Below are 27,312 nucleotides of genomic sequence, written 5' to 3'. Positions count from 1 at the left end.
CTATTAGCCAATTTAAAATTGGATACAAAATTTAAAAATTCATGAAAATATTCCAAACAAGCAAAGCAGACATATTTGACTGAAAATTATTTTGATGATTTTAAGTTAATTTTCTAAATGAACGAAAACAATGAAACGAATATACAAATTCCCAGAACAGACTCAAGGTTCACAAAAAACTATGAATCAAGGCTGAAAATCAATGATCAAAGATGCATAAAGCACAAAGAGTTGTCAAAAAGGCAATCACTTGAGGGGAACAGCCAGGAAGTAACTGCTTTGTGTTTATACATAGGTACCCCCAGGTGGGAAGACTGTCAGGTTCCAGTAGCTCTAGACCCGCTGTTTTCCTTTCCCATGGTGGGAAGAAATCTCTTCATAGCCCCTGCAGGAGGAAGGACTGGGGATCAGGGTCTTCCTTCTCTGCCTTCACTATTGGAGTCCACTGTACTTTATGTGGGGTCCTCTCAGAAACAGAGACCCGGGCACAGCTGTCAACCAACCGTTGAGGGCACCTGACTGGCTCACTCTGTGGAGCATGTGAATCTTGATCTTGGGGTTGTGAGTTCAAGCCTGACGTTGGGTGTAGAGATTACTTAAAAATAAAAAGAAAGAAAGAGAGAGAGAAAGAAAAAAAGTGAGAGAAAGAGAGAGAGAGAAAGAAAAGAAGGAAGGAAGGAAGGAAAGAAGGACAGAAGGGAGAAAGGGAGAAAGAGGGGGGAAGGAAGGAAACTGTTGAAACCACGCCGGCCATCTTGGGAATTTCCTGCCACTATACCCCTGTTCTTGGTGGAAAGGAAGGCAGAGAGCAGGGGTTCTGCCAGCTCCTTCACTCACCAGGTTGGTGACCCCAGGGACCTAGTTTGGGAAAGTTTAAGGAGTCAGGAGAGCTGAGAACTGCTAGGAAAAAGTTCTGACTTCTTCTCCAGGGCTTTTGTAAATCAGTTACTCTGAGCTTGAAGTTCCTGGGGGTGGGAAGGAAGTGATGGGCCCCTCAGGGTTGATCCCACTCTTCGCCAGGGGTGATGGGGGGTGGGGTCTTCCACTCAAGAGAAGGCAGCACGGGCTGAGCCAGGGAAGAGCCACTGCCTGGGATTTAGAAGCCAGGTTAAAATTAGCAGGAATTAGGCCCATTCCTGCATCTGTTAACATGGGCATTCCAGTTCAATCTCCTCAGAGGTGACATTTCCCAGTTAGCTATGGGCTGTGTCTCCCAGGGGACTTAAAAAGAATCAGAAATACCACCCTGTTCCCTGGACTTAGGACAGGGAGTGGACGAGAAGGCAGCCTCAGCAAGTCAGGGCTGTAACCCGTCAGGGCTGAGTCCGCTGTGAAAGGCGTGTGCGATCAACGGATGAAGCGTGTGAGCAAGAAGGTCTGGGGGAATGGGCCAGCGGGGGCCCCGGGAAGACCACTGCTGGGGCCAGGCCCAGCATGGGGCTGGCAGGAGAGGAGAGAGGAGCTAATCTAGGAGTCCGGTGCTTGGCGTGCCTCGCCTGTGAGGCAAGAGGGCCATTCTGTGGGGTGCTGGGGCAGGGGCAGGAAGCACAGAAAGACTGATCTGGGATCAGGGCCACTGGAAGGCATGTGGTTCACAGAGAGCACAGTGGGGCCCACCCGGGGTGGGGCTGTAAGCCCCTTTCCCACAAACTCAGGTCACAGCTGGCAGAGACACAGGTGAGGAGGCGAGCTTGCAGTGGCTTCTGGAAAGAGGGCTGGTGTGGAAATTCAGAAATGCCTGTATCTGAGTCTCACCAAGTGCCAGACGCTCAGTGGCACTTTAAATGCCACAGATAAAAAGTGAGAGACTCTCCAGGTGGCAGGCGAGACGAGAGGTCAGGGACCCAGAGCCTCGGAGGCTCAGACGCCAGGATGAAGAATAAAAACACCTTGGAGACCCCTGTGACCCTGAGCGTGGGGGCAGAATGTCAATGCAGCCCGGCTGGCCTGCAGCTCTGAGCTGAGGCATGCGCAGGACAGGCCCAGAATCTGTAGATTAAGGGCTAGTGGCCTCTTCAGAACCGCCACGGTGCCAGGAGCTGGACGAGCCCCTTTAGGGTCAAGGCTCAGTGGGAAACACAGAGGCTCAGTGCTCAGATGACAATGGGTCACTCGTCACGCCCCTGCCTGTGTCCCTGATGGATGGTCACCGTGTGTGGGGAGAATGGGCCCTCTGCCCCTCTTCTCACTAGCCCCCTTGTAATCAAAAGGGGTTGCTATCAGCCGGCAGATAAGCCCATTGCAGATGGGCCCTCTTGTTCCATGGCTTTCCAGGGCCTGGCTGGGCCACTCACGTGCTTGGTGGTCAGATCTGTGGACAGCATGCATGTCCCACACTCAGTCACAGGAGGGACAGTGACAGGAGGTGCTGGCTGAGCAGTGTGCATGTGCCTGCAGGTGCAAAATGTTTCTTTCTCTATTGCGCCCTCCTGTCTGTCTGTCTGTCTGCATCTCTCCCTGCTCTCTTCGGTGCCTGACAGCCCCATAGGGTTGTGCTTCCTGTCTCCTGGAGACACTGTACGTGCACTCCCTTTGGGGTCTCACTGGGACTTGACCTTCCCCTGCCCGGTCCGTCCGAGACCCCAGTGCTGGCCAGGAGTCCCTCATTGGGTTTGTCCTGCTGGCCCCGCCTCACCAAAGAAGTCTTACTTGGAGAGGATCCCTTGCATCTCTCTCTCTCTGGCTGGAGCGGTAAGAGGTCACCTGGAGGATCCACATCTTGATTCCAGTCAGCTGCTGTGCAGAGGGCATCACGGTCCTGCCCGCGACTGTCTCCGAACCTGGGCAGGGGAGGGCTCGTGATAAGGGGCCGGTTGCCTGGGAGGTCTCCCACCTGTTTAGGCCCTGAGCACTTGCCTCTCCTCCTTCCTTAGAGCCTGCCCCCTGGGGAAATTGTACTTACAGAGATGGAAGAGTTTCATGCATCTCTCACTTCCTCTCTCTTTCCCGAGGCCCCGAGAGGGAGCAGCAGAAGCCGTGGCTGGCAGGGCCCCCCTGAGACGCCTGGGTCTGCATGGAGCCTCAGCCAATTTGGAAAGCACGGTGACCCAAGCAGGTGTTGCAGCGGTCGTGTCAAATTCTGCCGTTCAGGCGTGCCATCAGTGTGCACACACAGAAATCCATGACACAAAAGGCCCAGCCTTCCCCACCCCGCCGGTGCTTAGAAACTCCCGGCTCTAATGAGAAACGAGAGCTGAAAGGAGAGAGGTGGGGGGCTAGGCCACATCAGTGCATGCTGGAGCCAGATCTCGGAGGAGGCCGACCCACTTCTTTTGGAGGTAAAGGGCCTTGCGGACCAGTCCGCCGAAATGTCACTTGAATTAGCCACTGTGACCCACACAGGGGGCTCCTTTGTCCTCCTCTCTCCCTCGTTACTCTGGGAGGGAGGCCTGTCCACACAGCACCCCTAGCTACTCCCTTTGCTTTCCCCTGGGGCTTCCCTGGTCCCCTCACCCAGGGGACATCTTATGGCCATAAACCTTCCTGATTCCAGCAGCCCCCTTGAACGAGACAGGCGAGGACATCGAGGAGGAAGGTACAGGTGGGCACGCCTGGCGCTGAGCCTCCCTTTTTGATTGTGTGGTGAGTTACTTAGCCAACAATAGATGTTTATGTGTATTTTTTTAGAGCTTGTATTTATTAACAGCCTGCAAAGGGGAGACCGCGATATTGGTCCTGAAAGCACAGTGAGTTGAAAGGGACAATTAGGGGAGCAGAAAGAGATATGGAGCCTGGAGCTGTAAAAGATATTTTAATGCGCAATCAAAGGGTTCTTAAGATAGTTTCCAAGTAGACAGAAGGTGTAAGAAAATTGGCCCATTACAAGCTGATGGTGGGGGATCGGTGACACAGGGTGGAACAATGGCTGATGTGTGAAACTCCCACTGGAGGAAAGTGAGTCCGGAGAGCCAAACTGGGAGGAGACGAGCCAGAATGTCACCACGGCTGGGTCAGCGGGCTCAGCAGCATGGCTTGACCCGGATCCAGTCGAAATGTACACGGACTTCAGTCAATCGAACAATGTGCAAAGGGAAAGGCTGGCATCCTCCAGGTCGAGCTGGAGTAGGGCCCTGAGGAGCCGGGTCCTGGAGGTGAGTTCTGGCCAGCGACATGTGGGGACAGCCTGGGCAGTTGGTGAGCCTCGGAGAGATTTGCTGCCGGGCCCAGGGAGCCCTCCCAGCAAACTTGCTCTCTCTGACCCCTGGGCCCTGCCTCTTGTCCTTCAAGAAGCTTTCCTGCCCCCCCACTCCCTGGCTCTCTCAAACTTGCCAATAGGCCTTCTAGAATCGCGTTCATCACAGTGGCAGAGTGCTGGGTGATTAGTTAGGTGACAAGTAAACATTTGCTAAATGGGATTCTTGGCTCCCTGGTAATGAACAGCCCCTAGCAGGAGAAAATAAGGGGGAGATGATGTCTGGAGGGTTCTGGGGGTTGCCAGGGGTCAGCCAAAGGGGGCACAGGTAGAGGTGGCAAGCCTGGAGGCAAGGGAGGGGCTGAGGTCTGAGCCCTGCGTGGAGGGGAAAGGAGGAAGCACGGGGGGTAAAACGGCTATGGGATACTTTCCGGGCCTGGAAGCAGCAGGTGTCTGGGAATGGGACTGTGGCCCAGGCAGATTTCCAGGGAGCGCTCCAGCATGCTGGCACGAGGGAAGGATCTGGCTGAGCAGAAGAGGCAAGTTAGGATGATGAAACCCACTGTTGAGGAACATTGGCAAGCACGCCACGAGTGGGGACACGTGCTCGGAAAGATGCTGGGGGTGTGGGGTAGGGAAGAAGACCGCAGAGGGGAGCCATACCACCACTGCAGAGTCAAGGCCAAGTCCCTGAGTAGGATTCCCCCAACCTTCCCCTTGCCAGGCTCGCCTCCCACGCCCACCACCCCTCACAGGGTTCCCAGTCCTCAACTCCTAGCTCTCTGCTGATATCCCAAACCAGCACGATGCTGCTGTTAACCCTCCAGCCTTCTGCCTCGAATACTCCCCGCACTCTTCTTTGGCCACCTCCTCATCCTGTTAGAGCCATCAGGTGTCACCCTCACCTGGAAGTCCTCCTGGACCGTCCTCACCTCAGTTGACTTTCTCACGGTGGGGGAAGGGCCACTACCAGAGGCACCAATCACATACTCCTCATAGGAGAGTCACATCTTCCCACTTTTATGTCCCAAGAGCCTGCGCCAACGGCGGGCACATGTAGGCCTTTGATCAGCACTTGTTGAAGGGAAAGAGCTGAGTGAAGATGGCAGAGGGGTGACCCTGTTAGGAACAGAGGAGGAGGACAGGATTCCCAGGGGCAAGAAGCCACATCTCCAGGCCCTGGCCCACCCAGGAGGAATGCTGCGTCTGGTGACCAGAGAGGTCTAGCCCCTGGCTTGTCAACTTGCTCTGGTGCTTTGGGCAATGGTGCCATCGTTCCTGTGTGGCCTGTGAGCTGCTGAGTGACAAGTGATGTCATTCACGATAGAGCCGCTTTCATTCCCGCTACCTCTTAGAGGAGAAAGCTGCTAAAAATACACCCGCCGTCCTGGGCCCCTCTGCCTTGCCTCTAATAACAATCGGCAGCCAGAGACCGAGCTGCACTTGACAGAGGCGGTCATTTATAAAACATTAGCATTTCTCGTACTGACATTTCACTTTCATATTGCAGGACTTACTAAGTCTGTTTAAAAAAATTTAATAAAGTGTTTGGACTCTTGATTTTCCCACTGAGGGCTTTGCTGTCTGACGCTGGAAATGAAATCAACAACAGGACAACATCCTCGGGTTCCGAGGGACAGCCGGGCCCTGGCACCGGCCTGGGGAAGAGCAGGCGGGCAGCGGGAGAGCATGTGTTTTGCTCTGCCGTCCCCGCGCTCCTGTTAGTGCAGGTTTCAAGCCTTGTACAGAGGAAGATTGTTCAGTCCCACCTGAAAACCCAGCTCTCCCCTCTCTACTGAGGAGAGAACTGCCTCATTTCTCTGAAGCGAGAGGGGCAGGTGCAGCCCCCAGACCCTCTCTGCTGCTGTCTCAGTGGATCCCTGGCCTCCTGGGAAGCCCTCTGGGCCCCAGGAACTGGCAGCTCCCTTCCGGCCACTCCTGAGGCCCTGAAGAATCCACAGCTCAGCTGCCGCGGGTGCGGCTCTTGGGAACCAGCCAGGAAGGATCCTGGACCAGCCTGGTCCAGAAAGAGCCGCAGAGACTGGGCCGATCCACAGCCAGGGTGTGGGAAGTGAGTCATGTTCCGTGAGGGTGAGGGAAGAACCCTAGAACGGAGAACGTGTGTGTGTGTGTGTGCGTGTGTTCGCATGCGTGTGCACACATGCATCCCAGTGAGTCAGCGTGCCCCTGCCCCATATGGCTCCTCCCGCCAGCAAACACACTGTGCCCGGCCAGGCTCGCCCACCCCACAAAGCCTGCGATCTGCCACCACTTCAGGAATGTAGGGTTAGGAAATGAGAAACAGGGTTCTTGTCCAAGAGAATTTTTTTATTATTGTTTTTCTCTTTTCATTGGATTCGGTGTTTCTTGCTCCTCACACACATCCTCTCTGGTGGGGAATTCAGGTTTGGGCAGAGCTCAGAGGAGATGGTACCCAGCGGGGCCCTGGCTGGCAGCATGGCCAACCTTGACTGGAGCCGCTGTCCCCTGACTGGGCTTGCCTGTTCCATGCCCTGCACACATCCCCACTCCTGACCCCTGAGTCTGGCCCCCTCCGCCACCGCAGCAGGTCCCTGGGCATCTTCAGAAGGGTCAGGAGGGAGGGGGCCTCCGTAACGCAGAAATGCCTGAGATGGTTCTTGAAATGCCCTCTTTGTTCCCCTTCTGCTAAGGCCACCTGATGCTTTCTCTCCTGCCACCGAGCACAGGACTCTTGCTGGGCTGGCCATCAAAGAGCCTCAAGGAAAAACTCAGCAGCTGAGCTGTGCTGGAGTCCTGGGCTCATGCCCGGAGTTTCCCCAGCCTGTCCAGACCGTCACTGGCAAAAATGCTAGGCCAACGGACGATGACACTGCCCAGCCTCTTGGGCTAACACTGTGGTTGCTGCCTGCCCGTCGGCAAAAAAAAAGACCCAGAGCCCCTCCTGGTTCCCTTCTCCATCAAGCCCTCCCCTAGGGCCTGGCTCCCTGATGTCCCATGAGCTGCTTCTCACTTCTCGCCCCTGACAACGACCCCTGGTACAGTGGGGGTGATGGGGTGCTCTGGGGTGGCAGCCGGACTTGTGTTGCATATAAAAACAAGGCGATGCTCTAAACATCGAAGAAGATTGGTCCCCTGAAGTGATTCTTGCTGCCTCCCCTTCTTCTCCCTGGCCCTTCCCACTGACACTTTGCCCTAGATCCTGGCAAGACCAGGTTATGACAGGGACTGTCATTGCCAGGTTGGAATTCTAGACAAAAACCCTACAACTCTTCTCTTGCTAGAAATCACCAATACAACCCTTAGTTCAACAGATATAGTTTTCTGTATAGTTTATAAACATGAGAAGACATACAGTTTGGTAGGGGATGGGGAGGGGCCCTGTGCATGTGTGTGGACAGTGTGTGTGTATATATATATATATATACATGTATATATATATAAGTTGACTTAGTTATAAGTCAAGTTATAAGTCAAGTTTAGTTACAAGTCAAGTTATAACTGCACCTCCTGTGAGAGCCTCACTGCATTTGATGCAGTTCTGAATTTCAGCCTCTGATGATCTTTCCTTTGGTAATTGGTTCTTGGAGCCCAGCAGCTGAGCCTGGGTCTGCCAGGGTTGCCTGAGACATCAGGAATGAGAGGCGTTCCCCCCGGGGTGAGAGACTAAGGGCTGGAGTGAGGGCAGGTTGACTCTGTGGCCTCAGGCAAGGGCCAAAATGCCACCTGCTCCTGTGCTCTCAGATGGCTGGACCACCCAGCCGCTTGGGTGAGCCTCGTCTGTTCTCCTCTGAGTCCCGCTTCCTCCAGGATTGGCAGGGCCCTTCAGACCTCTCCAGTGACTGGGATTCCACAGAGCCCAGCTCCTGGGGGCGGCGGGGGGCACTGTCCCATTGTTGCTAATGAAGGATTCATTTTGAGTGCTTTAACTGCCTTGCTGGATGGATGCTGTCTGCGGGCGCTCGCCAGGGCCTGGCCGGGACAGCTGGATGTCATGCCCTTCCCACTTTGGGGCTGTACACTTTGGGTTTTATAATCCACGGGGCAGGGCCCAGACAGCAGCTGAAGCCTTTACCAGCCTTTGCCTGAAACCCAGCAGACCCTCCGCTTGTTCAAAAAAAGAAAAGAGATTCTGTTCCTTGGTGGACCTGTGGCAGTGCTGGGTGCTGGCGGCCCAGGTCCTCAGCGAAGAGTGACCACCAGCCCCAGTATCCAGGCCAGCAGGGAGGCTCCCAGGGAACTGCCCGAAGAGGCCTGCTGCACCCCGCTGGGGGCACGGATGGGGGTCCTGCGGGCACACTTGCCCTTCCTCTTGGGCCGGGCGGTGGGCATGATGTCAAAGCTGAACTTGTGCTGGTAGTCAGGGGCGTAGTCCTGCAGCTCGTGGGCCTGCTTCCCAGCGCCCGCCTTGGATACCTGGTTGCGATTCCTGTGGCTGGTGCAGTTCTTGCCGGGCTTCCTGTAGCCTGGGCGGGAGCCCGGCAGGTGGCCATGCGGGTGGCCCTTGTCCCTGGCGGGGCCGCGGGGCGGGTAGTGCTCCTTGCGAGCGGCCCTGTCGGTGGTGGTGAGCGTGTGCGACTTGATCTGGTGTGGCGAGGCTGGCCCCGTGCAGTTCCGGAAGTCCTCGGCCCTCAGCAGCTTCAGGTCCTGGCCTTGGCGCGCCTCGGGGGAGGCGCAGGGGACCGCAGAGCTGGAGCCGCGGAACCTCCGCAGCCATTCCCACAGCGAGTGCGCCCGGCAGCCGCAGTCCCAGGCATTCCCGTTGAGGCGGAGGAACTCCAGGGCTCCCAAGGGCGCCAGGCAGTCGCCCTGCAGCTCCGACAGGCTGTTGTTGAAGAGAAAGAGGGTGGTCAGCCGGCGGAGGTCGTGGAAAGCCTTGTGGTGGACCCACTGCAGCTGGTTCTCGTGCAGCAGCAGCCGGTCCAAGTTCACCAGTCCCCGGAATGTGTCCTGGCCCAGGCTCCACAGCTTGTTGCCATGGAGGAACAGGTGGCTGAGGTTGACCAGGTCCACGAAGATGTCGTCCTGGAGGTACTCGATGTGATTGTCCTGCAGGTAGAGGTACTGCAGGCTGTGCAGCCCGCTGAAGATGCCTGCGGGTAGGGCGCTGAGCCCGCACTTGTAGAGGTAGAGGGCGTGCAGCTTCACCAGGCCCTGGAAGGTCTCCGGCGCCAGCGTCCGCAGCTGCCGGTTGTCGCCAAGGTCCAGCTCCTCCAGGTGCACGAAGCCCTCGAAGGTGTTGGGGTCAATGAAGGTGATGTTGTTGGAGTAGATCCACAGGGTGACCATAGCCGGGCTGAAGTGGCCCTGCTGGAGGACGGTGATGCGGTTGTTCTGCAGGAAGATGCGTTCGCTGTCCTCCGGGATGCCCTCGGGGATGGCGGCGAAGTTGTGCGCCTGGCAGCTGACCGTCATGGGTGCCGGGTAGCACACGCAGTCCCGCGGGCAGCCGCCGCCCAGGGGCAGCTCCCCAGCCAGCAGCAGCAGCAATAGTTCCACACAGCACCCTGGCGGGGGTGGGGGGCAGGGGGGGAATGGAGAGGGGAGAGAGAGCACAGCCAGGTCAGGGGTGTCTCGGGGAGGCGGGGGACGGAAGGGCGCACCATCCCCCCACCCCTTGGCAGGGTTCTGTCCTGGGCTGTGCCCAGCTCAGCAGTCAGGGGTGGCAGCCCTCTGTGGGAGGTTCCTGCTGGGAGGAAGGCGGGGGTCAGGCCCAAGTGGGGCCCTCACGCGGCGACAGATGACACTCTGGCGCTCCACCCCCGCGGAGGGGGCCAACCGCGGGCCCCGCAGCTAGGAGAGCTCGGGGACGCGCGCCGGGAACGCGCGCCGTACCTTAAAGTCCCGCCCCAAGCCCTAGCCCCGCCCCCAGACTCCCACGGGCGTGCTGGGGTGGGGGTTCCTCTCCCAGCTCTGCCATTTACTCTATAACAGCACATGAACAGGTACTGATTCAGACTCCTGGTCTAACAAAGTAAATATATGGAGGCCTGAAGAATCCTTTAACTTTTTTTTTTTTTTTAATATTTTATTTATTTGACAGAGAAAGACAGTGAGAGAGGGAAAACGAGCACGGGAGTGGAAGAGGGAGAAGCAGGGAGCCCGATGCAGGGGCTCGATCCCAGGACTCCGGGATCATGACCTGAGCCGAAGGCACATGCCCAAAGACTGAACAAGGCAGATGCCTAACGACTGAGCCACCCAGGCGCCCTAAGTCTTTTAGCGTCTTCTTAATAACAAAGCATGCATGCAAGACACCAAAGTTCATCTCAAAAGCTGTCTCATTTAGGGTGCCTTCTGTGTCCTCAAATACGTGACAGCGCTCTGTGACTCAGTTTCCTCATTTCTAAATAGTACTGGTGTTCCTTGCGGCACTGTGAGGATGTGCTAAGGGGACGTGTGTGAAGGCTGGGGGGAGACACCAGGGCTGCCTGGTTTGGGGCCCCCCCCATCTGGTCCATCTTCTGGCCCCTCCCCTCTCTGCATCTCACTCCCAGGCTGTGTCCTCCCGGCTGGTGGTTGCAAACAAGGCTTTGCCTCTCCACCGTCCGGAGCATTTCCTCTGTAGCTTCCCTCTAATTGGGCATTAATTAGGCATTCGTTAATGGATCCTTAAAATAATTTATTTTCGGATGTGTCCAGCCTGTGGTCGGATAATAGCCCCGTGCTCATTATCCGAGAGGCCTCATTATAGACGATCATCATTACCTGCCTTTTTCCAGGGTCGCAGCTGCCCCAGGCTGCCCGGCAGGCGCGCCGGCGAGCAAGGACAGGCTCCAGGCCGGTAACCCCCACCCTGCAGGGCCAGGCGGCCATCTCGTCTGTCCCTGCCCAGGTTTGGCCTCTTGCCCGTCCCTTCCAGCTTGGCCAGCCGGGCCTCTGGGGAGAAGGCCAGGCCCTGGGGCAGCTCAGCTGATTCCTGCTGTCAGCTCTGCCCAGAGCATGTAGAAAGAACTCACACTCCTGGCCGCTCTCCGACCGGCCTGCTCCCAGCCTCACCCGGGCCACTAGGCCAGGCTCCCAGGCCTGCTGCTGGCCCAGCCTCTTGGCCAGTCTCAGGCAGGCCCAGCCGCCACTGCCACCCCCTCATTCCCGGCAGAAACAGCATCGTAAATAAGTGACAGTTCCCAGCTGTTGGGAGTTATGGGCTCCCAGAGAGTGGCAGCTGCTTCCCGTCCCCCTGTAATCACCCGGCTTCCACCGAACGTTTTCAACATAAAAATCATCGCATATAATTTCGTTTTTGCATAATTGGGTTCGGTTGCGATTTCAGAGCAATTATGACCTCGGTGGCGGTGGCGGTGGTGGCAGTGCAGCTGTAAGGACCCTTTCCGGGCCGGGCCATGCTCTAGGTGGTTCCTGCAGTGTCTTCAGTCATCACCACCACTACATGGCCTGCAGGCCTCAGCCTCAGTTTCCCTCTCTGTAACATGAGTAGGAGGTGATTGCTTTGCCATTGTGCCCCACATGGAGACTCGGGTCTGACCTTGAGGCCCCCATTGCCCACCACAGTCTGGCAGAGGGTCCCAGCTGTGCAGGGGGAAGCAAGAGTGTGAGGGACTAGGAGCCTGGACACCAAGCCCCAACTGAGTCTTGGGGAACCTGCAAGATGCTTTGAGCCTCCAAAAGCCAGGGATGGGAGGAGGGCCCACCCCACACTGGCTGCAGCTTCCACAGAATCTGACAGCCCCTTTCCCCTCTCTCGGCAGGCACCCCTCACCCCTGCCCAGGCTGCTGTCTCCCAGGAACCTCACCCCAGGGAAGGGGTCCCCACCTTGCCATCCTGGGGGGGCCTGGGGGGCCCCCTCCCAGCTCAGGGGCCTTCACAGGGCTCATTGTGCTAAAGGGGACCAGGCCATGGCCATGAACTGGTGCTTGTGGGACACACAGTGCCACACCAGACCCTGGGGGCAGGGGTAAGCTATGGCAGGCTTAGTACTAATACCACTCGACATTTGTGCAGCTTATGAAGTTTACAAAGTGCTCCTGCTTGCGATCCTCTGATCCCCAGCATTACTATGTGGTGGGGGTTTTCCCTGGCCCCCACCGACCTGGATGGGGGCCGACAATCCTTCCATCTGATGTTGCGGCTGTGTCCCCATAAGGCCCCGGAGGTGGGCTTCTCTGAAGTGCCCCCTGAGAAGCTGGGGGCCCCAAGGAGAGCCATAACCCTTCCTTAGAAGGTGTCTAGAAGATTCGTAGGTGCCCCCAGGGAATGTCGGGGCACAGGGAAACCAAGCAGAGACCCCAGTTTGGATGAAAAAAACCAAATGCCCCCAAATCTAGGCATGGGCTGAGCAGCCAGCATGTGAACACACCTTGGCAGGTGTGTGGGGTCAAGGCAGGACCCAGGGCAGGAGCCCTCCATGTCCTTCCTATGACAGGGGCCCAGGAGGAGGCAGGGCCCCCAGCCAACTGCTTGGAGCCGCTCTCCATCCTTCTGTGCTGCCCACATGCCTGGCAGCCAGACCAGGGAACCTGCCCTTGCCCTACCCCTGCCTCCTTCCACTGGGCACTGCGGTGGGTCCCTGCTGAATTTGCTTTTCCACCCTGGAAGCTGGTCCCATCTCCAAGGTCCTGGGCCAGCCCTGGGCCAGCCCTCCCAGCCAAACTCACCCACCTGAAGCCAATAGGTGCTTCAGTCCTGGACCGTCACCCAGCCAGGCAGCTCCTCCTGTGTCCCCTCCGTGTGCCAGTGGGAGCCCCAACCCCACTGAATGCCTGATTAAGGTACTAACAATGGGGCGGGTGTCTTTGCTGAGTACTTTAAGATCACAAATTAGCAGCCTGTGAAGGGGAGTTGCACCCCCTCCCATCTACCTCCTCAGCCCTCTCCTGGTGGAGGAGCGGTTGCTGCTCTGCCTCAAGGGACTGAAGAAAGCCAGGCTGGGCCTCATCCCTCCTTCCTCAGGCTCTCCTCCTTCTCTCCTCCAGGGACACACACCCCACTGACTGCTCAGCTACTCCCAAACCTCCTGGCCTCCCTCACATCTGAGCTCACCCAAGGCTCCGCAGGCTCATTCATCCTTTCCTCCTTTCAGTACTTGCCCTCTTGCAGTGTCCAATGTGCTAGGCAGGGAGGAGCCCCGGGATGAACTGGGCAAGCCCTCGTGTGTTCATTAGCAGATAGAGGGGCCCCGAATCCCAGGCAGTCTGGTCAGGTGCTGGGGCCCAGAGTAGGCACCTAAGGGTGTATATATAAGGGGAAGCTCAGGGAAGGTCTCTGCCACCCCTATGCCACCTCCTCCATGAAGCCTTCTGCTCCCCTGGTAGCATAGAGAATACCCCCAGTAGAGATTGTATCGTTTACACATCCTCCTTCCTACAAAACACAAAACCCTTCACCTGCTGGGAGGGACCTTGCAGGGGGAGGGGATGAGTGGTTGGAACATGGGCAGCACCTCATCCAGGCTACTCAGCAACCCTAGATGTGTTTATGAAGGGTCCTGTGGAGCTGGACCTGGCAGGATGGGGGGGAAGGGCATAACAGGCGGAAGGCACAGCATATGCAAAGGCACTGAGGTGGGGAAACAGGAGGTGTGCCCCTCCCTTACCCCAGACCCCCTTTTCTCTCTGCCTCTATGAGTAGCCAGAGCTTCCCAGAAGCTGTAACACCAGCTCTGCGAGGCTGGGGACACCCAGGCCTGGGGAGGCCAGAGAGGTCACCATTGGAAACAGCACTGACAGGACCTCTGGTCCAGTCCTAGGCCAGATGACCAGAGTGGCAGGGGTCCTGCAGCTTGCCCACCCTGGAAGCAGGAGGGAGCTAAACAAGGAGGAAGACCCAGTCCTAAACATGGATCAGGTTCTTTACATGGTCTCCTCACACCACCACACCTATTGCAGAAGAAATGAGGCACATGGGGGCTGGAGGTGGGGACAGAGAGGCTGGCGGAGGCCACAAAGCTGGTGAAGAGGGTGGTGGAACAGGTCTCACCCCCTGCCTTCAAATCCAGAAGCTCCAAGTTGCCTGGGGCAGGCCCTCCCTGGCCCCAAGGTCTCAGATCCCCCACCCCCACCACCTCTCCCTACAGTGCAGGGACAGCCCCATGGACTGGAATCCCCTGAAGGCCACCAGGCAGGTCCACAGGGCTCCTGGGGCCTCAGAGATGCATCAGTCCTGTGGCCAATCCCTCTGGCTCTACAGCCCCCGCCCCTCCCACAGGGCCCCTCTCCCCCACCCTCCTGCCCCAGCCTTGCCAGCTGCTTTTCCCTGAGCCAATCGATGCTAACCAAATGGCTCTGCTGGTCAGATAACAGCCTCGGGCCAGGCTGGCTGCGCTGGACAGAGCTACTGGCGCCCCAGCCTACTTGGCACCATCCCTCCATGCCACACCCCAGTGCAGGCCACTTCCTGTAGCGTCCCCTCACCCCAATCTGGCCCAGCCCTGGAGACAAGGAAGCCAGTCCAGGGAGACTGGGCTTCCCTCCTCAGCCCCCCCGCTGAAGACACCTGTGATCCACCTGCCTCCTCCAGAACTCCATGTGTCCAACGCAGTCCCTCCGAAGGTGAGCTGTGGCTCCTCCACCCCCCAAGCCGCCTTCACCTGCATCTTCGCATCTTCTCCGTCTCCGGTAAAGGCAGCGCCTTCATTCTGGCTGCTTAGGCAAGATCCTCGGACTCATGCCAACTCCTCTCTCTAACTTCATGCCCAGTCTGCCAGGAGTCCTGCGGGCGCAACTTCAAAACGTACCCAGAATCCACCGGTGTCTCCCGGCGACCACCCCAGCCTGGGCCCCGTCATCTCTCCCCTGGCCTAGTGCCATAGGCTCCTGAGCAGTCCCCAGGCCCCCAGCCTTGCCCCTCCATGTCTCCTAACACAGCAGCGCAAGTCTGAGTCAGAGCACGTGACCCCTCCACTCAAACCCTCCTTGGCCCCATTGTGCTCAGTAAGACCCTTCAGTCTTTACCCCCACCGCCCCTCAACTCCCGCCCTTCCTCTCCTAGCCTCTTCCTCCTTCCTCCTCTTCTTCATGTGTTGGGTATGTCCTGCCTCCAACCTTTGGCTGCTCCTTCCTCCTGGAGAGCTGCCCAGGACACCTGCAGGGCCCCTGCCCTGACCCCAGCCTTCCCATCTCTCCCAGGGTCACATTCGCAGTCAGGCCTTCCAGAGTAGCCTATTTAATATAGGGAAGGAATCCATCCCTATTTTACTTCCCCACTTAACACTCATCCTCCTCTAATAAATTATCTCTTTTATTTTTTATCTTGCTCCTTTTCTGTCCCCTCCCACTGAATGTCAACTCCCTGAGGACAGTGATTTTGTCTGGGGCGTTCCCTGCTGAGCCCCTGGGGCCTAGAATGGTGCCTGGAACATAGCAGGTGCTCAATAAACAGAGTGGTTCTTACTAATACCAAGGCCGCCAGGAAGAGCAGCCTCAGCTGTGGCTCTCTCTCGATGGACCCTGGACCGTCAGAGAAGGGACAGAGGGTGGGGAGAGTTCGGCAAGGGAAGATACACACCAGGCCTGTCCAAGGGGCAGTTGACCAACCCAGCTTGGCCTGGGACTCAGGGCTCTCCCAGGACATGGGACTTTCAGGGCTAAAACCGGTAAGGCCCAAACAAACCAGGACAAGTCAGTCACCCTATCTGAGGCCAAGACCAAGCCCTCCTTCTGAAAACCAGAATCTCTGGGCCCAAGAAGGGGAGGGGACACACAGGCAGGAAGCATGAGTGTTCTCTAGAAACCCCTGCCTCAGGTCTACTGCCTGCAGCCTGGGAAGCAGGCCCAGTCTACATGGAACCTGTGTGTGTGCGCATGGATCTGAATACATTTCTGTGCACACGTGTACTACTGCGTGTGTTTAGCCATGCGTGTACATGGCCTCATACACACATGTATGCAGTATCTGAGTACAGGCACGTGTGTGTGCAAGTTCATCTCTATCTCTGGAGGCCACCAAGGGGGCTGACAGCCTCGGCACTTTCATCCTGCAGCATCCCTGAACTCCAGCCCAAGAGGGGTCCTGGGTCTGCGATCTCCCCATATTATCTCGACGCTCACTCTGGCTTTGCCTTTAGCTCCCGCTCTCCTCCCTACAGGCTCAATGCCCTACCTACTCCAGGGTCACTCTCAGCAGTGGAAAGCCAGTGGCCCCTTACCAGAAGAGTCCTTGGCTTTTTCCTGCCATGGCGAGTGCCCTGCACAGGCCTGGCTGGGAGGCCGTGCTAACCGGGCCGCCGAGCTCTCAGGGGGCCTCCCTACAGGCTCCCCAGCTTGGCCTAGCTGCGTCTGCCACCTCCTTGCTGCGGGGTGCCTTCTTGGGGGGCAGGTGGGTTGCTGGAGGCTGGCGTGAGTAGCTCTATACCCCAGTATTGCTTGGCTTTGGGACCAGCCCCACTGGGAGCACCCTTCAGCTGGGGAACCTGGGCGGGTCACTAAACTTCCAAGGCCTCAGTTTTTTAGTCCAGGAACTGGGAGACCGAGCACCAGCCTTACTGGGTGTTGGAAGCGCTCAGTGAGGCTGTGCCCCTGAACCATAGCCCGGGGCGAGCTGAAGGAGAGGCATTGCCAAGGGTGATGATTGTATTACTGGTACTGTTATCAAGGGAGCTGCTGCTCACCCCCTCGGGGTTCTCCCCAACCCCCAGTATACCCTGGCTTTCACCCACCCACGCTGCTGCTCCCAGAGCCCAGAGGCGTAGCAGAGGGACCTGACAGATCAGACACTGAGTCCGGGCTCAGACCTAGGTTCAAGTTCCTTCCCTGCCAGGGCTTGGCTGCCCCCAGGGCACAGCAGGTGGGGATGGGGTCTTGACCTCTCTACTTTGCCCTTCCTCCCAGTCCATCCATCTCCATCTGGAGCTGCCGACTCTGCAGAATGCCCCAGGTATTCGGGCTCTACCTTCAGCTCAGGAAGCCCCTCTGGGGCTCATAAAAATGTGTCCCATTGATGAGGGAGCAAGAGGCTGGCTGAGAACAAAGCAAAAGCTGGCGCCTTGCACCCCCCCCTTCATCTGTTCCCCTCCATGTGTGTAGCATTCCTCAGGCACCCTCGGCTCCGAACCTCCTCACCCCACCGAACCTGACTTAGGTTCTGGGACTTCATCACCATGTTATTCAAATTTGCTTCTCAGTTTGGGGGCCCCAGAATCTGGGCTATGACAGCCCAAGGCTGAGGGCCGTGTGCTTCTGATAGTCAGTCCTTCCCAGGAGGTTTTGAGAACGCTCTGAGTTCTACCTCCTCCCTCCAAACCCTGGAGCCCACTGTCCCTCCCTCAACACCACAGCAAACTGTGAACCAACCTGCACCCAGACAGGTTCACTGAAACTGGAGTGGTATCTCAGCTGTGTTTGGTGGAGCAGGTGACTCTCTGTGGGCCTGGGACTGTCCCCAGGGGCAAGTGTCTACTGCCTGACTGGGGGTCACTGAGGGGATGTGAGGGACAGTGAGTAGGGCCGGCGATCTACCTAATCCTGAAGGCCCTGGCACTGGCTGACACGAAACAGGAGACAGGACCCAGCCTGTGAGAAGCAGGTACAGAACTCTCTTCCAGGAGCCCTTGTTCCTAGTTCCTGGAACAGCCACCCTTTCCTTGTTGTCAGCGAAAGGTGTTCAGAATTCACACCTGGGGTATCGATCACCCGACCACCCCGTTCTGAATCTATCCCCTGATTCCTTCATTCACACGAGTTTGCGCTGGGCTTCGTGCTGCAACAGTGAGATCCAGCTCCTTCCCTCACGGAGCCTACACACTCCAGCAGGGAGATGATTAAAGGGACCAGACAAGACCCAACTGACAAAGGGTGGTAGACACTGGGGACACAAGGTTAAGACGGAGACAAATTGGGGCACCTGGGTGGCTCAGTTGCTTGAGCCTCTGCCTTCCTCTCCTCCCTGCTCGTGCTCTCCCTCGCTATCTCTGTCTCCCTCTCTCTCTCAAATAAATAAAAAAAAGTCTCTAAAAAAAAAAAAAAAAGAAAGACTGAGACAAACGGTGGGGGGAGGGTCCTGACATTAGTTTGTGGGCTCACGCAGGGCCTCCCTGAGCAGCAACACCTGAGTTGAAACCTAAAGGAAAGAAAGGAGCCAAAGAACAGAGGGAACAGCAGGTGCAAGGGCCGTGGGAAAGCACCAAACTTAGTATAGATGAGGGAAGAAGGGACGGGCAGGAGATGCAGTCAGCAAAGTAGGAGGCAGGCTTTGTAGGAACTTCAAAGCCTCAGCTGAAGAGTCTGGATCTAATTCTGGGTATGGTGAGCAGGCACGGAAGAGTGTGAAGGGGGAGCAGCATGATGGGATTTGGGGGGCTGCTACTGGAGCATAGATGGGGGGACAAAAAGCGGGGTGGGGCCATGGAATCAGAGTGCAGTAGACAGAATGAGAAATGTTTAGGATGTAGAATTCACAGGACACACATGTGGACCAGGGTGAGAAAGGGATGGGGTGGCTCCAGAGGATAAGGGTACAGTGAGATGGGAGGAACCCTGGGAAAGCAGGCATGGGGGCCTGCTTTCGGGAGCTCCATTTAGGACATGCGAAGTCTGCGGAGCCTGACAGAGATGTTTAACTGGCGGCAAACCGGAGATGAGAAGCACACTCAGGAGTCATGGGCATAGAGATGGTATTTAAATCTGTGGGAATGGATGAAGCCACCTGTCAAGAGGGGGATACAGGATCGAGGCCTCCAGCAACACAATTCTGGAATGTATAGGAGAAGGAATGACCAGTGATGTCAAAGGAAAGCCACGGCACGTGGTGGGACCGAAGCCAAGAGTGGTCCAAGAAGGAAGGCGGACTCCGCCAGGATGGGGGCTGAGAGATGAAGTACGGCTGTTTGGCAACATGGAGATAACTGGTGACGCCAGAAAGTTCATTTCTGGGAGAAAGGTGGGCGCGGAATGCACGCTAGAAGGGGAGGAAGAGTGAATGGGGAGACAGCACTGGCTCAGTCAGGACAAGTCAGGCCATGGGTATGTGACAAGTGGCCCCAGGGTCTCAGTGGCTCATGACAGAGGCTGGTTTCTTGCTCAGGGATGTGGGTGGAGAACACATCTTCTACCCAGAACCCTACCTGTCTCACGGCAGAGGGGACAGAAGGGACAGATACTGTGGGCAACTACAGGCTTCTGTTTCAAGCAGCACACAGCCTTCCTGCTCATGTTTCATTGGTCAGAGTCAGTCACATGGCCCAGCCTGTCCTCCATGGGACACGGAAGAAACCTGGGGTGGCGTGCTGGTGTCAGGGAGCAGTGTCTGTGAGCACCCAGAGGCCACTCATTCAGAAACTTTGCTGTGAAGGGGGCAGAGAAACAGGGCAGCACCCAGAGAGGGGTGGAGTCCTGGGAGGTTGTCTACTTTTTAAAGATGGAAGAAACTAGAGCTTGTTTGCAGGCTTGTGGGCATGGTTTGGGAGGAGGGAGAGGGAAGAAACTGAAGCAGAAGTGGTAGGGCCAAAGGAACCGAGACCCCTGAGCGCTGAAGCAACGGGAGGGACTCAGGTCTGTGAGAATGACAGGATGACAGAGTGACCTCCCTGGCCTTCTTGTCTCCCTGAAGTAAAAAGGGGTCATTAGCTGAGAGCCAAGGTATGGAGGATGGCGGGAGTTTAAATCAAACTACCTCAGTCACATGAGAGGTTTGTGGGGGACAAGAAGGTAGGTGTTTGCAAACACAGGTTTCCCGTGCCTGCTGCCCAGCCCCTGCCCAAGTCCTCCTCACCGCCTGCTGGAGGCTGGGGCTCTTGGCCCCTCTGATGAAGTCTGCTCACATCACTCCCTGCTGACAGAACGTGCTCAGCAAACATTCCCTCCACCCCTTCCTTGGGGCCGGGCACCGTGCCAGGAGGGCTCTGGGGACAAAAGACCCAGTTCCTCACTTCTGCGAGCTCAGTCTTCCCCAGATGCCTTCAGGATAGTACACTGTGGACATGTGTCACTCCTCTTGCCTACCCAGCTGCTAAACCCTCTTCCTGTATTTGGAAAATCTCCCAATTTATGTAAATGAGTCCTTCCCTCCTTGTGGAAGCTGAAAAGGTCAAGCCTGCACTTTCCCAGCCTTCCCTGAAGACTGGGCAAGGCCCGTAACCCAGACTTTGAACTAGGACTTAATGGCGCAATTAAGCTGGGACTGATGCTTACAAGGACAGTGGCAGTGGCTGTAACAGAACATTGGAGGTACAAGTTGGAAGTATCTTTGTCTTTGTTTGGGGGATCGCTCCTGTCTGTAGAGCTCCCCACCGTTTGAAAGAGCCTGCAGGTTACCTGTAAATAGATCTGCTTTTTATTTAAATTAGTCAAGGCTGGTGTGTCTTTTGGTTGCAAATAAGACACTCCCCCCTTCCCCACCGGGGGCGCCTGGGTGGCTCAGTGGGTTAAAGCCTGTGCCTCCAACTCAGATCATGGTCTCAGGGTCCTGGGATCCAGCCCCAAATGGGGCTTTCTGCTCAGCGGGGAGCCTGCTTCCCTTCCTCTCTCTCTGCCTGCCTCTCTGCCGACTTGTGATCTCTGTCTGTCAAATAAATAAATAAAATCTTAAAAAAAAAAATCAAACAGGGTTGTGGGGGGGGCATTAGGGAGAGGGCGATTGGGTTATGGACATTGGGGACAGTGTGTGCTATGCTGAGTGCTATGAAGTGTGTAAGCCTGATGATTCACAGACCTGTACCCCTGGGGCTAATCATACATTATATGTTAATATGTTAATTTAAAAAAAGATCCAGATTTCATTCAATTACCAGGTAGTCACGTGCTCTAGAGGAGCTAAACTCCTCCCCAGGAGTGGAGAGAGGCAGTCTCTATTAGTCTATTCCATTGTCAGTGATTGGTCTAGATAGGAGCATGTGACTCCACTCTGACCAATGAGACACAAAGAACGTCAACCGAGGGACTGGGGCGGGGTAAGACTCTTCCTTCTTTTGAAAATGGCCAAAAGGATGTTTTCACTTCCCGCTCTGAGTGTGGCTCCGCGAGGATGAAATGCCTGGAGCCAACACACTGTCTTTAGGCCGTGAGGGGACATAAAGGCTTAAAGGCCAAAGCCAGTTCACCAAAGACTGCAGAACGAAAAGATGGAGAGAACCTGGATCGTCATCATCTTATTAAGCCAAGGAATCAATCAATCCTGGGATCTCCAACTTTCTTATAGGACACAATAATTCTTGTTATAGTCATTGCGATTTTTTTAAAGTTTCGTTTTTTAAAAGATTTTATTTATTTGTCAGACAAAAAACACCTGCACACGGAGAAGGAGCGGCAGGTAGAGGGAGAAGCAGGCTCCCCACGAAGCAAGAAGCCTGATATGAGACTTGATCCCAGGAGCTTGGGATCATGACCTGAGCGGAAGGCAGAGGCTTGACCCCCTGACCCACCCAGGCGTCCCTGATTTGGGTTTTCAATTACAGCCCCAAAGAGTTCCTCTTTCACTTAGTCAGTCACATTAGATTTCCCTTGCTTACAACCAAAGAAGTCTAACTTATGTACATGAGGACTTGGCTCAGACAGGACCTGTCCCAGGAAGCCTCCCCAAACCCTTCCCTCTAGGTTCAACCCCCCACCCTCCTCCATGCTGCCTCCTGTCCGGGCACTCGCGACTCTCTTAAAGTCACCTGCCTCCCACAGCAGGGGTGCCCAGATGGTGCAAGGAGCTCACCTACACATGTCTGGAAACTGAAGGACTGAATGGATGATTGCGCTGATGTAATCTGTGCCCAATGCAAGGAAGCCAGGTGCTTTCCTTAGCTGAGGCAGCCTTATTGTGGGCAGATGTAGCTATACAGTAAGTTTTAGCAGCCAAAGGCCACCAGGTACCCATGCCTGAGAGGATAAATGAGTTTACAAGGCATTTCAGGCCTTGCCTCACAGGTCTCTCCCTTCCGAGCCCTCTGCAGAGTCCTGACTGGCTGCTTAAGACCCCTGCAGGGAATGCTCTAAATGTATTTGTGGTGTTCTGTGTCTTAATTTGAGCAGTGGACTCAGGGATGTTTGTTTTATTATTCTCTATTCCTTAAACATACCATATATGTGTGTGTGTGTGTGTGTGTGTGTGTGTGTGTGTGTGTATATTTTTTTTTTAGATTTTATTTATTTATTTGTTTGAAGGACAGAGACAGGGAGAGAGGGAATATAAGCAGGGGGAGTGGGAAAGGAAGAAGTGGGCTTCCCGAAGAGCAGGGAGCCCAATTCGGGGCTTGATCCCAGGATCCTGGGATTATGACCCAAGCTGAAGGGAGATGCTTAACAACTGAGCCATCCGGGCGCCCCTTAAACACATTATATTTTGATGTATACATTTAATATTTAATAAAGGAAATACATTATGGAGGGGGAAAAAAGACATCTTGCAGGATCTAGCTAAGAATCTCAGGTCTCAGGCCCTGCCTCGCCTCCTCCTCCCTGCTGTCCTCCTCCCTGTGGTCCTGAGCCCTGTGCTTTCTCCAGGGACCAGCCAGCAACACATTTCAGCCTCTGATCCCAGGCCTGGGAGCTTTGACCCAGGGAGAAGTAGCACGGGCTTTCCCCATGTGGTTCCCAAACCCTATGTTCCCCCATAAGGTTTTTCTATTTAAAGCCAGTCTTCATCATTTATTTTAACTCTAAAGTAATACTTGCCAATTGTGGAAACCATGGAAAGTAGAGAAGTGAAAAGGAAGAAAAATCATCACAATCCCATTACCCTTGACAACCACCGGCAGTGCCTTGCTGTGCTTTCTCTCTGTACTTCCTTCATTTATGTAGAGATATATAAAATTTAAATAAAAATTTTATTTAAAGAAATAAAATTGGGATCGTGCTGTATATGAGCTCTGTATCTTGCATCTTCTGCTTAACTTAGACCATTCATCCATTCAGCAGCTCTCCAAGTGCCTTTGTCTGTGAGGCTCTCCAGTGAGGGGGCTCAGCAGGCAGTGACACCACCCCCCACAGTCAGAATCAGATACTCCTCAAATGGTCACACCCATACATAATCACACTCTGAAAAGAGGAGTCCAGAGAGAGAGAGATCCAAGTAGCTATGAGGAATGTGGGGGCTTCCCTTGGCAGTGGAAGCGGGAAGGCTGGGAGAGTTTGAAGATTGAGACGAACTCCACTGGGAGGGTTGGGGGAGGTGAGGTTCCAGAGAGAGGGAACAGCATGTGCTGAGGGCCTGGGCCAGAGGAAACACACAGCTGAGTACCAGAAGAATGGTGTGGTAACAGTGTAGAGATTGCAGAGTTCTGTATGGACGGACCAGAATTTTGTTTATCTGTGGAATATTTTCATTGTTTCTCATTTTTCACTGTTACAGATTATCATGACAAAAATGGTAATATTAGTTGCCTCCTGGGAGGACTACTAAAAGCTCAGGGACCAAGGAGAGGGGAACGTCACTGTATACTTGACATCATGTTTGGTTTATTGCCATGCGAATGTTCTTATTGATTCTTTCAAGAGTCAGTGGGGCACCTGGGTGGCTCAGCTGGTTAAGAGTCTATCTTGGGCTCAGGTCATGATCCCGGGGTCCTGGGATCGAGCCCCATGTTGGGCTCCCTGCTCAGTGGGGAGTCTGCTTCTCCCTCTCCTCCTGGCTCGTGCTCTCTGTCTCTCTCTCAAATAAAGTTAAATAAAATCTTCAAAAAAAAAAAAAAGTCACCTAAACTAAACAATGTTGGAATGAATATCTTTGTGCATAAAGCTTTGTCCGAATTTCTTGGCCTTTCCCTAAATCAGATACATTGAGTCAAAGTCCCCTTGATGCAAGATGACAAATCGCCTTCCAGGGAGTTCGGCTCATGGAGCCTTAAGTTCTATACCCAGAAGATCACCAATCACAGGATCTTTCAGAGACCCCGCTCTTCCCCGTTTGCCTTCCCAACTAGACTGAGCCACTCGAAAGAAACAAGAGCTGTGCGCCTCATATGGAGAGATCTCTGGGGCAGGGAAGCAAGGAGATGAAGGTGCCTTGACAGACCTACCCATAACCGGGGGTATCACATACACTCATTGAATGCTCCAAAAAAATTATTACAAAACTATCAATAGCCCCATTTTACGGTTGAGAAAAATAAGACTCAGTAAAAGGTGGGGATTCATCCAAGATGGTAAAGCCGAGATTCAAACCAAAATCTCTCTCTCTCTTTTTTCTTTTCTGTAACTTCTTTTTATTTTTTTTTATTTTTGAATTTTATTTTATTTTATTTTAATTTTTTCAATTTATTTATTTTCAGAAAAACAGTATTTATTATTTTTTCACCACACCCAGTGCTCCATGCAATCCGTGCCCTCTATAATACCCACGACCTGGTACCCCAACCTCCCACCCCCCCACCACTTCAAACCCCTCAGATTGTTTTTCAGAGTCCATATGTACCCCAATGTTTATAGCAGCAATGGCCACAGTTGCCAAACTATGGAAAGAACCAAGATGCCCTTTAAAGGACGAATGGATAAGGAAGATGTGGTCCATATACACTATGGAGTATTATGCCTCCATCAGAAAGGATGAATACCCAACTTTTGTAGCAACATGGACGGGACTGGAAGAGATTATGCTGAGTGAAATAAGTCAAGCAGAGAGAGTCAATTATCATATGGTTTTACTTATTTGTGGAGCATAACAAATATCATGGAGGACAAGGGGTGTTAGAGAGGAGAAGGGAGTTGGGATAAATTGGAAGGGGAGGTGAATCACGAGAGACTATGGACTCTCCCTCTTTTTTTAAAAAAGGTTTATTTATTTATTTGAGAGGGGGAGAGAGAGGGAGAGAGAGCACGAGCAGGGGGAGGGACAGAGGGAGAAGCGGGCTCCCCACTGAGCATGGAGCCCAATGTGGGGTTCGTTCCCAACACCCTGAGATCATGACCTGAGCCAAAATCAAGAGTTGGGTGCTTAACCCACTGAGCCACCCAGATGCCCCAGACCTCTCTTTCGAGGCTACAGCTCTCTCACAGGCCCTTGCGGAGCCTCACCGCCTTGGGCCCCCCAACAGGCACGAATTGTGTCCCTGTTCCCTTGCCAATAACTTCATTCCTGCCCCGTCTTCATTATTTATTTTCTCTCCTGGTGCCTCACACTCATGAGGCTGGGGAAATGGACAAGGCAGCTGGAAAGGAAGTGGAAATTCTGTGTAATACCATCGTCTGTATCACAAAACTTGTCTTAAGTGCCAGCCCCAGGGATTTACTGGAGTTGGTGCGACAGAGGTGGGGCTGAAGGTCAGATTAAATTGGACTGGTAACCCCAGGGGGATACTTGAAAGAGGTTGCTAAAGAAAGCATTTCCGGCAGGAATGTGAGCAGCAGGCGGCATGCTGGCCAGCCGGCCAGGTCAAGCCTGCTTCACGGGGCTCGGTGGTAACAGGCTTGGGTTCACATGTCCTCCCCCGGAAACCTGAAATCTTGCTTTTTCCCCCCAATAATGAGTTAGTATAAAAATGGATCTTGAATAAAATTGTCTGCAGTTTTCAAATTTCAAACTGCATTAGTCAAAATATATCAGATTTCCGTGTACCGACTTACCACCTGCTCAAAATCTGATCCTTTTTCAGCTGGAATGTATTGAAATATGAATCACCTCTCCTGAGAGGAAAAAGGGGAAAGCAGCAGAGGGAAGACCCTTTGAAAATGTGCCGGTGGGAGAACTGCAATCCTGTGTGGCTTGGGGGTCCCCCAGCCTCCCCCAACCCTCCCCTCAGCGATGGCTGCTAGGTGGTCCCAGCCCCTTGGCCGCTTCCCTGTGAAATCTGATTTCTGGCTCAAACCCCTAGGCTCTGGGCAGTCTCTGCTGCCCGCTGCACAGCAGCATCTCCAGTCCTGCAACCTTGAAGAAGCACCAGCTATGAGCCAGGAGCACAGGTGCACCAGAGAAGCCGATCTGCACTCATATCGCGGAATCCAGGAGTGACTTCGTTGTCACTCCCTTATGCACTCACCCTCTTAGCAGCACTGGACACAGCTGGCCCTTCCTTCGGGAAACACTTCCTTCTCTTTACTTCAGAGACAGTAAAGCCCACCTGGCCGGCTGCTCTTCTTGGTCTGCACAGCTAGCCTAGCCGTTCCCCTCTGCCTGATCTCTGCATACCCCGATTCCCCAGGGCTCAGCACTTGGACCTTCCCTCTTCCACACCCACACCTATCCCTAGCATCCAACCAGGGAGCTCAGGTTTTCAGTACAGTCTCCACAGGGTGGAAGACCAGATACCCATCTCATTCCCAAACTCCAGACCAGACCACCTGACATTGCCATGTGGATATCTGACCAGCAGCCCTGCTTGACGTGCCCTAAAGGTCTTTCTCCCCATCTTAGTATCTGACAACTCCATCCTTTCAGTTGCTCAAGGTGAAGATGTAGACCTCATAACCTTGTTCCCTTTCCCCTCAATCCACCAAGTCCCGTGGGCGTGACCCTTTACATAGATCCCAAATGCGTCCACATCACTCTATCCCCACTGCGGGCCCCTCCTACGCCTGTCCCAAGTCGCGGTCCTCCCTCCCCTGGACAGCTGCAGTGGTGTCCCTAACGGGTCTCCCTGCTTTTCCTTCAGCTTTATCACCACCCACAGTCCACACCACAGCCTCAAGGATCTTGGAATACAGAAAGAGCTATCGGGTTACTTTTCGGGTTACTTCCCTGCTTGAAATCTCCCAGTGGCTTTCCATTGGGCCAAACAGAATGCAAACTCCCTACCAACCCCCAGCGTCCTCCTGACCCAAAACTCCCCCCCACCCCACCACCTCCCCAGCCCCGCCTGCACCATTACCCCCCATCCCTGGCTGCAGGAGCCTTCCTGTCCCTAAGCCCAGGGCTAGCTCAGTCTTTCGTTTTGTTGTTTTATGGTAAAACACACGCAACCGAAAATATACCATCTTCACCATTTTAAAACGTACAGTTCTGTGTCATTTAGTACATTCACGATGTTGGGCAAACATCACCACTATGGAGTTCTAGAACATTTGCATCATCCCAAAGAGAAATCCCATACCCATTAGCAGTCATTCCCCATTCTTCCTCCCCCTACCCCCACCCCCCAACCATTAATCTGGTTTCTGTCTCTGAGGATTTACCCATGCTGGATATCTCATACAAACGGAGCGATACACTGTGTCTGTCTGGGAGTTTTCCCACCAACTGTTCCTGACTGAACACTCTGGCCCAGGGCCCTTGCAGGACCCCACCTCCTTCTTAGCATTCTAGCCTCAGCTCAGGCATCTCCTCTCTGTCTAAAGCAGCCGCCCCTACAGCCCCAGTCCCTCTTGATTACATAAGTAGCCTGCTCTAGGTC

The 27,312-nt window shown here is 54.6% G+C and overlaps 1 protein-coding gene across 1 annotated transcript in view; it reads right to left on the bottom strand.

Annotated features, from left to right (window-relative positions):
• Window positions 1-3,725: 3,725 nt before the first annotated feature.
• RTN4RL1 (reticulon 4 receptor like 1) overlaps window positions 3,726-27,312 on the bottom strand; it is a 73,139-nt gene continuing 49,552 nt past the window's right edge. Inside the window, exon 2 of the mRNA XM_032320509.1 lies at window positions 3,726-9,618. Coding sequence (XP_032176400.1) covers window positions 8,294-9,618 — 1,325 coding nt within the window. The 3' untranslated portion in view covers window positions 3,726-8,293. The remainder of the gene's footprint in view (window positions 9,619-27,312) is intronic.

This window comes from Mustela erminea, chromosome 18 (genome assembly GCF_009829155.1).
Source record: "Mustela erminea isolate mMusErm1 chromosome 18, mMusErm1.Pri, whole genome shotgun sequence".
Lineage (NCBI taxonomy): Eukaryota > Metazoa > Chordata > Mammalia > Carnivora > Mustelidae > Mustela > Mustela erminea.
The sequence above is the reverse complement of the archived record's forward strand: the minus strand, read 5'-3'. Positions and strand labels throughout refer to the sequence as shown.